The 9,692-nt window shown below is 30.3% G+C and overlaps 1 protein-coding gene across 2 annotated transcripts; it reads left to right on the top strand.

Moving 5' to 3' along the window:
- Window positions 1–595: 595 nt before the first annotated feature.
- Window positions 596–9,484, top strand: LOC113511711 (coiled-coil domain-containing protein 6). 2 transcript variants are annotated; one of them, XM_026895414.3, is made up of 10 exons: window positions 596–867; window positions 935–1,064; window positions 2,165–2,255; window positions 2,379–2,528; window positions 3,249–3,392; window positions 4,463–4,602; window positions 6,059–6,127; window positions 6,203–6,410; window positions 6,924–7,046; window positions 7,421–9,484. In XM_026895414.3, the coding sequence occupies exons 1-10, from the start codon at window positions 843–845 to the stop codon at window positions 7,685–7,687; spliced, it is 1,347 nt and encodes a 448-aa protein (XP_026751215.2). In that variant the 5' UTR covers window positions 596–842; the 3' UTR covers window positions 7,688–9,484. The 2 variants fall into 2 exon arrangements, with proteins under 2 accessions (XP_026751215.2, XP_026751214.2); XM_026895413.3 differs by having other exon boundaries at window positions 597–867; window positions 6,050–6,127.
- Window positions 9,485–9,692: the final 208 nt, after the last annotated feature.

Raw genomic sequence — 9,692 nt, 5'->3', positions numbered from 1 at the left:
TTATCCATGTTTTTCTTAAAATTTGACGTTCAATCCTATTAGTGGTACCTTTAAATTATTACAGGAATAAATTGCTGAAACACACAGTAACTAATTATAATAATATATATATATATATATATATATATATATATATATATATATTTAATATTTGTTTTAATTTAATTCACTTATAATCGTATTTACTGATATTGCTCTTAACTCAGGTTACATGTATATGTATATAACTAATAACGTAGTTTTTTAAAATATTTGTAGTATAGTATTAATATTTTATAATTGTTTACTTCATTTCATACTGTATAATTATGTTAAAGCAAATGCTGTAAATACCTTTAAAAGGCATGTGTTATAATGCAATATGCTGTTGGTGTTCCTTTATATAAATATGAAAATTTTATATTATGAAATAGCTACGTTTTTATAGAAAATATCAATATCAATATTTTGGACGAAGACATATATAAGAATATAAAAGTTTTTTTTTTTTATTTTCAGTGGTATTGTTATTTAGAAAAGGTAACACATATTTGAATTTACAGGTTCCTTTGATAAACTCGCTAGTCCCTGCTAACTCTTGTGACGTCGTGGTTACTTGCTCTGTGTTCTCTAATTTACTCTGCAATCTGTATCACTTGATTAAATTTTGTCGATTATTATAGAATTTTCGTATATAAATTAATGACTAGGCACTAGCCATTTTTAAAGATATTGCTCTTTTTTTATTAATTTAGAAAGCAGTTAAACGTTTAATGTTTTAATGAAATAAAATATTTATTGCAGAATTCTTTTTGAATTCTTATTTCTATGACATTTGGTTACCGTCCTCATTTCTCGTGCAAATGGATGATACCGTGATTTCCCCAGGTATATTTGGTTATAAAAGTTATAATTTTTAAGTTCCTAAATTTTTCTATAAATTGTACATTTTCAGGTAATAAGATGGCAGATTCTGCTTCTGAAAGCGATTCTAGTTCACTTGATGGCGGAGCTATGTTACCTCCCAGCACCGTTTCTCGTGATCAATTACAAAAAAGAATTGAATCTCTACAACAACAAAACAGGTCGGTCTAGTAATTTGGCAATAGGCAATTAAAAATTTGTAATTTATGTAACATTGTTTGACTAGCTATCAAATTTCAGCATGTTTTATACAATGTTTGTCCTAAATATTACCTATTCTTATTATATTATCTGCTTCTTAAGGTTTAATATTTTTCAAAAATTTTCAATTTATTCCTGTCATGGAATAATGATTTTAGATGAGAAATGCAAATAGAATCTTCCTATAATTTCTTAGGCATATATAAACAATTAAACTGACTTAAAAAATAATCTAGCAAATCTTTTGTTTATAGTTGTATTGGTAATAGTGTGATATCTATTAAATTTCTTTAACAAAGTAGCTCCAAATAAATAATTCCATAATTTGTTTTAATAAATATTTGACTGGTTTTGATTTTCAAGACATTTTTAAATGTTTAATAAAATAATATTTATTATTTTTGGAATTAAAGAATGGTAATCAATTATTGTTATTGAAATTTTGTGTTCATTTATTAACATGTTTAAGTATACATTACAATGAAAAATCCATTAAAATAATGTCTAAATGACAGCTGGTAATTTTTAAAACAAAAACCATAATATTTTTTTAGCAATCAATAATCCTGAACAATAGTGTTTCTTCATGTTTATAGTCTATACTTTATTGTAATTAATAGTTTTACACTTTAAATCTGTTGTACTTATTGTTAATATGGAAAAAAGAAATTGATAAGCTACTTTTTAAAGGTGTTTTCTATGTAAAACATTTTATATGTATCTTATGATATAGGCATATATATATATACATGTCTGCCTTATACCTTACTAGTAATTTGCACCTGTTTCAACCAGATAAATAAATAGAAAAATAAAAGATACATTTTTAATAGCTTGGGCTACATTATTGTAATTTTCTTAGAAATCTCTAATTTATTTTTAAATTGATATATATGCTTTATTACTTGCTGCTAGCTTGATGGTTTTTATTGTTGAAATAATTATTAAAAATGGATAGGTAGTTTTTCTATTTATCCATTACAAACAAACACTCAAATATTTTCTCTTTATATTAGTATAGATATAGAAACTAATTATTGTTTTGTAATATATTTTTCAGAGTTCTAAAAGTTGAGTTGGATACATACAAATTGCGGGTTAAATCATTGCAAGAGGAAAATCGTGCTTTGAGGCAGGCTTCTGTATCTATTGTGAGTCAGATTATGTTTTTTACAACTTGCTGTTACAAATAAGTTTACTTGATCAAAAGTAGTGACTGTTACTTGTAGACTCCAACATTATTATTTATCATATAATGTATTTATTGTTTACAGCAAGCAAAAGCTGAACAAGAAGAGGAGTATATTTCAAACACATTACTAAAAAAAATTCAAGCTTTAAAGAAAGAAAAAGAAACCTTAGCTCATCATTATGAACGAGAAGAGGAATGTCTCACAAATGATCTGTCCAGAAAATTAAATCAAGTATGATTATATATTTTTATTTAAAATTATTATGCTGTTTCCTGTTTTGGTTTAAAACTAGTGTGAATTATTTTAATTTGCATATAACACCTTAGATCATAATATTGTTATTTACAAATGATGTGTTCAAACATGTTCAAACTTAACATAAAAAATATTATATATGTATAAATGAAGTGAATTCATCATTCATTAGAAGTGAAAGTTATATTTGTGATATAATACATATTTTATAGATCATTTATCAGGCATTTTTTGTGCACTGCTGATCATAGGTCTCCCCCATAATGAGGGTTTTGCTAGTAGTTGCCATGTTTGGCAGGCGGGTTTGGCTTTGGTGATGTTTTAAGAGGGATGCTGCTGCCCATCCAATTCTGGCTCTATCATTAAGTTCCCTTATGCACCTCTGTATGTATATTGTGAATATACGTAATTAATTTACCTAATGTGTGTACATATTAGACTAAGTATTAAATTAATAATGATATTAAGAAAGTGGTTAGAAATGGATGGATATGATATGCAGAATACTGCACTTGGTGGAAGGTATTGGGGAATGTCTATATCCAGCAGTGGATAGATACAGGCTGAAATGATGTGTGATGATGTGATGATGATTAACTTAATAGGAAATTATTTTTGTCTGCTATGTACATTAGCTGTAGTTGAAGATTTAATGGTAAAAATGATCTATATTAAAAATAACATTTATGATTCTAGTTACGTCAAGAGAAGTGCCGTTTGGAACAAACTCTAGAGCAAGAACAGGAATGCCTAGTTAACAAGTTAATGAGGAAAATTGAGAAACTTGAGGCTGAGACCCTTGCAAAACAAACCAATTTGGAAAGGCTTAGGAGAGAAAAGGTATATTTTCAACCTACTTTAAAAAGATGTAGGTTCTCAATTCGGTTGTATTTTTTTTTATTTCTTTATAACTATAAAGTTGTAAACTAATTTGGAAATATCTTTTTTTATGTGAAAGGTATACTTACAGACGACATAATTTTTTTTATTAAAAGTCAGTTCAGTCAGTTTTTAATTAAAAATAACTGGTATTGCCACAATAGAAGTTTTTTTTTGTGTAATACAATTTTAAATTATGTTGTCTTAAAACAATTTTACGATGTTTAAGCGATATCCATAGTGATCCTGTCATGATTCTAGTTCTGTTTCTAATTATATATATATCTTTATAATACATATTTTTTTTGTATGTATCCTCTGATGAAAATTGCTCCTCTGAGATTCTTAGTAGAAAGAAACTTTTGTGAATCTATTTTTTTAACATAAGGAAATGTTTGAACATAATGCATGTACAATAATTTTTCAATGGATATGAATTTTCATATTTGACGCTCACTTGGTACCACAGAACCCCTTTTTAATAAAAATCTTTCTCCTTCTACATATAATTTTCTGTAACCATAGGGCTATTTAAGATGGGTTTGAGTCTTTTTTTTCAATGGATGATAATGTATTGGTAAACCCGCCTGTGCTAATGGTGTATGCTGGCAGGGCACCAGTGAGGGGTGGTAAGTGAGGATGAAAAGGCAGGTCAATTAGCCCATCGTGATGAATACACCTAGAATTCAGCATGATGATTTCCAGGGGGACCACGTGGAGGTCGATCTGATAGGGTATATTGTTAGTAATGGGATTGATAGTCCGCATTACTAACAATCCCTACCCCCCAAAGGGGGGGTTTCTACTATTGATTAGGTGATATAATTTTAGTCAAGTATTTATATACTTATAAATGTGAAAATGAATTCTTTGTTACCTCTTAATACTTAAATGGTTCCATTAAGTGTTTGGGATGTAGATGAATATTAGCTATATTTTATTGTGGTCAATGTATCCTAGTTACGTAGATATTGTCAAGGATAGAATCTAGTAGAGTACTGATATAACAGTAACATTTGTTTTTATTTTAGGTTGAACTCGAAAATACATTGGAGCAAGAACAGGAAGCCTTGGTAAACAAGCTATGGAAGCGTATGGACAAGCTGGAGGCTGAAAAACGCTCACTACAGATAAGACTGGATCAACCTGTGTCTGATCCTGCCAGTCCTAGGTGAATTTTTCATTTAATATATGTTTTCGCTTTCTGAAAGTCTTAAATTCACTATGATTAACTTTTATCTTAAAAAATAAAGAGAAAAAAGAACTCCATTTTTAAGTGACATCAAATTTTCATCACGTTTTCAATTACTTTGTATTTTCTATCATAAAAAATTATGATAGAAAATTTATATGGGATAAATATGGGAACAAAACATTCTTGTGTTGGTTGCTTATAAAATTTGTTATAATATATTTGACAGTATACAAAATATTGCATTATTTAATGCTATACGCATAGTTTATGGATTTTAAAAGCAGAATGTATTGATCTGTCAAAAAAAAAAATTATTAATTATGCAAAAAACCCCCAAGAAAGTATTATATTTTTATCTGGTACCACGTGATCTAAAGCAATCTGGAATGTATGACGACGTAACATGGAAGTAAACAACATATCTATTACTGATGTTCCTTTGAACTTTTAGTAGTGATACGCGAATCCGAATGATTTTGTTATTCAAATAATTAGTAATTATTAGTTTTTTAATTTCACTGCAAAATCACTGAAAACTTAGGGCATCTCAATAACAACATCGAATTTTAAAATGAATAGTTTTTCTGGTGTCTTTTTAGTAGTATTTGTGTATGCTGGCACAACACTCCCATACATACATACACTTTTACAATTTCTCGAGGAACAGTAAAAAATAAAAAACCAAAAATAAATACTGAACAAACTTGTGTAGGAGTAGTAGATGATTGTTTATTTTTATGTAACGCTACTGACGTCATATTGCTAAAAAGTTGCGTTTCATTGGCTTATTTGAATTATATTTTTTTATTAGCTATTTTTCAAAGAAATACTTAAGTGTATATAAGTTAATTAAAAGTAACCACTTCTTGGGGATTTATATTTCAGACTATTTGGTGGTGTCACTGAATAGTCTTAAATGGTACAGAAATCTTACAGAAATTAGCCAACAGATTATTGAAATGCTTGTTTCTGCAGAGCAAAATCTAATATTATGAAGTATTTCCTAACAAATAAAGTTTTATATTTGGGATTGATTTTGAGTATTAACACATTTTTTGTGTTGTCCAAATAGATAATTGAACGTAAATCTTTTATTGTTGAGTATATAGTTAAATTAGGTTGTTTAATTTATGAATGGAACAAATAAGATGGACAAGAAAAATTTACAATATGCATGCTGCAATAACAATTATATATCCAAAATAGGTAAAATTTTTTAAAAATAAAATTATTCAGTATGATTTACTTGTTTACTTATTAAGCATAATTTGTTCTGGGAATAAAGTAGCGGTTTTACACAAAACATAACAATTAGTTTAGTAATCCCATCTAAATTTAAACTTATCTCGCGCTAACCCTTGATCGCGCGGCATGTTTTTTAATATGTTCGTCCGAATTAGTAATGGAGGCTTAATTTTGCCAGGGACATTAGTAATGGCGATACGGCATCCAATTTAAGCAGTCATATTCAAACGTTGCGCTCGGAAGTTGTGAAATTAAGGTAACAAGTGTGTTAATGAATTATTTAATTGACAAATTATCAAATGGTATATTAATGATAATACTTAAAATATAGGAACCAATTAGCAGTTTCGCAAAATGAGAATAAGGAGAAAATGCATCGTTTGGCCTTAGAAGAGAAACATATCAGAGAAGAAAATATTCGCTTACAACGAAAATTACAACAGGAGGTGGAGCGTCGTGAGGCGCTTTGTCGTCATCTGTCCGAAAGTGAATCATCTCTCGAAATGGAAGAAGAAAGGCAATTTAATGAAGCTTTAAGTGTAAGTCTGATGCAAATAATAATATGTGAAATTTTCCACTTAATAGTTATTATTTTATTGGTGTAACTGGGAGGAAATTCTTTGTATACATTTTGTTTCTAATCTTATTGGATGGAGATATAAGGAGGTTAATTTTTGTAAATATTATAAATTATTATACAGTTAGTAAATAGTCAAAGTTTTAGAGATTATATCTCACAAAAAGGGAAGGATTCAGAGAAAATATTTTTTTACAAAGTAAACTAAATCAAACTAAAAGATTATTGTTTTTATTTATATTTTTTGTATTGATGTGTATGGTTTGTTCTAAACAAGAGTATTTTGATAACTACCACAAATATTTTTTAATGACATAATATATATATATATATATATATATATATATATATATATATATATATATTTGTTGGCAACTATTAATGCTATACATTATTTATATAATTATTGACATCTTACAAATGCACCAATTGATATAAACTATTATATAATTATTGACATCTTATATCCAAATAGGCCCGTTCGCGCAGCGTATCTTCACCGGGTGGCTCACGGCCACTTTCCCCGTATGCGACGCCGTTGCTTCCCAATGCGGCTGGTTTGCCATTATCGCGCCCCTCCTTGCATCTCAATTCACAGGTAAATACTTTGATTATGATAATAACGCAGACTAATCTCTAGGTTACATAATCTGTTTTATAGACAGTTTAATTATTGATATTTTTATTTAGCACCTGACCCCTCAGGCATGGCCCTCACAGTATATGATATGCCAATGGCATTTTTATTACCATGCAACAGTTATCATTTTCCATTAGGTGGGACATAAGCTCGATTGCCATTCCAAGTAATGTAAAAAAAAACCAGCTAGCTATGACACACCAGAAATAATATTGTAATGCTTTCTCTGTAATTTAATTCAGTTAATATTACAGTTTATTAAAATTTAAAATAACAAATAAACAAGTATCTAGGCTATCAAATAAATTTGAGTACTATTGTGTTTTTTGTAGACGAGACGGCCGAGCGATCGGTTTGTAAAACCAGCAGTGCCCGCGGCAGGCGTAGCGGGCGTCACTGGCGTGACGGGTGTGGCGGGTGTAGCGGGGGTAGTGGGTGTGGTAGGTGTGGCGGGCGTGACGGGCATGACTGGCAGCATGGCGCATGTGCAGGCACGAGCGCTGCCACCCGAGCAGCCAGCGGCATCTCTGCGACTAGCCTCCACTGCTCCTGCCATCTTGCAGCCGGCCAGCCCCATGGATACTTCCTCCAAGGACTAAAGCCTAATTCACACTGCCTTAGTAATTATGTCGAGTGAAAAATAATTTAGTTGCTAAACATACCCGAAAAATATAAGTTCAGTATTTTTTATTATATTGTTTGTCACTCGACTAAATAACTAAAGCAGTTTGATAGGCTTATCTCCTATCCGATCTGTTTGGACGACCCGACGAATGAGCACTGATACTCGTATTTCGACCGATCAGACCTTTAAGACAAATAGATAAATGACAAACGATTTATTTGTGCAGATGCAGTGAAATATTCACCTCATGTATGAGATAGAATGAGGCAGCAACATTTACCGTATTATTTGATGAGCGTGCGATTACATAGACTTTAGCAGTCCACAAATAAATTCAGTACTACTTTTTGTAGAAGATTAACGTAAAATATTAACATCAAACGAGTCGCACGATTAGGCGTGGTCGCGTATAGTTCAGACTCCGATCGGATCGAATTGTTGATTATGTAAATCTTTCTTGCATTTTGAATGTACCAATGCAGATTGATTGATTATTGGATTAAATGATTATATACGAAAATACGCGAGAAAAGAGTGATACTCTGTTATATATATCCAATAATATCTGATCGTTAAAAGGTATTATGGGACAGACACAAATATGGAAGACAATATATGGAAGTGGTTTTAGGCAGCAAATGATGATGTTTGATGAGTTGATTCTCTAATATTATATGTAATTATTGATAATTAATATATCTGAGCAGCGTTTAAACGATTTAGAAATACTAATGATACAGTAATTGTGCTCTTACGTCGATGTGTCCAGTAACAGGGATGCAATTCCTTACCGTCTTGTCTGATATAGATACAAAATGATACAATTACCAAGACCTATTACTTAATAGAAGTAAGTTAAGAATTAAAGACAAAAAGTAATATAAAGTGGATGAGACTGGTATAATAATAAAATATGTAGATGCTTGATTTTGCTTCAATTATCTTGATAATTTTTTATTTGTTAGGCCGAATTTTAGAAATGTATGATATTAAAAATGGGGCGAAATAAAAGATGTGATTTTGACAATTCGGATAAGAGAATTGCTTACCTGAGCAGCGAGAGTGAAACTGGGATAGTATTCTTTCTCTGTTGTTTTATTCCATTTGATTTTAAGTCATATGGAAGGAGATAAGTGGATGGTTAGCTATCATCTTGATTGTTATAAAGTGCACATTGCTCACTGCTCACTTGACTTGGCACACTTTACTTCCCTCGTGTTCTATATGCATGGAAGGGTAACAGCCTCGTTAATTTACTGATAAAATTGGTAGCGGATACGAGGCTGTATAAAATTGTGGTTTTAATATGCCTGTTCAATAGGTTACGACGGCATCGAAGCGAGTTACTTGTTCCGATATTATATTGCTCGATTATAGGATAGTCATAGCTAGTTCCGATTATAAATCATATTTGATATGTAACCGAGCTTTGAAAATTTGTGGCAGTGGGTTATCACTATAGGCTGTGTAAAATCACCAGAAGGTGATTTAGTATCGGAAAAAAAAAATTGTAATCTATTCGATATAATTGTATCACACGTTGGGTCTAACACACCACTTCTATGTGTAGCATAGCTATGTATGATACCGTTAGAATGTTGAGTTGCGCCTTTGGAGCTTATTGTTATGTTCTGTAAACGCTATATATATAAGTAGTGTGTAATGACACCATCGGGCTCCATTCAATTATGCAAATTTTCACTTAAACATTTTTTTTTCAATGTTATGATAAAACAAAAATATATGCATTAATATTATTGACTTATTTCAATGACGTGTTTTCCTTGTTAAATGGATGGAAGTATGAATGATTGCCTTGCAAGACCTGTTTCAATTAAATCTTTAATATAAGATACCTTATTTACATACTACATAAACACATTATATAAGTACTACATGCTTTAGTTCTATTTGCGTACCTGTTATATTTGTACATCTAGATAACTAATCTTGAATAAACCAATAATATTTTTGGCATT

Source organism: Galleria mellonella, unplaced genomic scaffold (assembly GCF_026898425.1).
Source record: "Galleria mellonella isolate WM207_F2 unplaced genomic scaffold, CSIRO_AGI_GalMel_v1 utg117, whole genome shotgun sequence".
NCBI classification, from domain to species: domain Eukaryota; kingdom Metazoa; phylum Arthropoda; class Insecta; order Lepidoptera; family Pyralidae; genus Galleria; species Galleria mellonella.
This window is presented reverse-complemented; position numbering and strand designations above follow the sequence as displayed.

Excerpts from the sequence above, each read along its gene's own strand:
- LOC113511711 (XM_026895413.3), top strand. The coding sequence starts at position 843 with ATGGATGATACCGTGATTTCCCCAG. Across the intron at positions 6,128-6,202 it reads TCGGAAGTTGTGAAATTAAG|GAACCAATTAGCAGTTTCGC; the intron begins GTAACAAGTGTG and ends CTTAAAATATAG. Across the intron at positions 7,047-7,420 it reads CCTTGCATCTCAATTCACAG|ACGAGACGGCCGAGCGATCG; the intron begins GTAAATACTTTG and ends TGTTTTTTGTAG.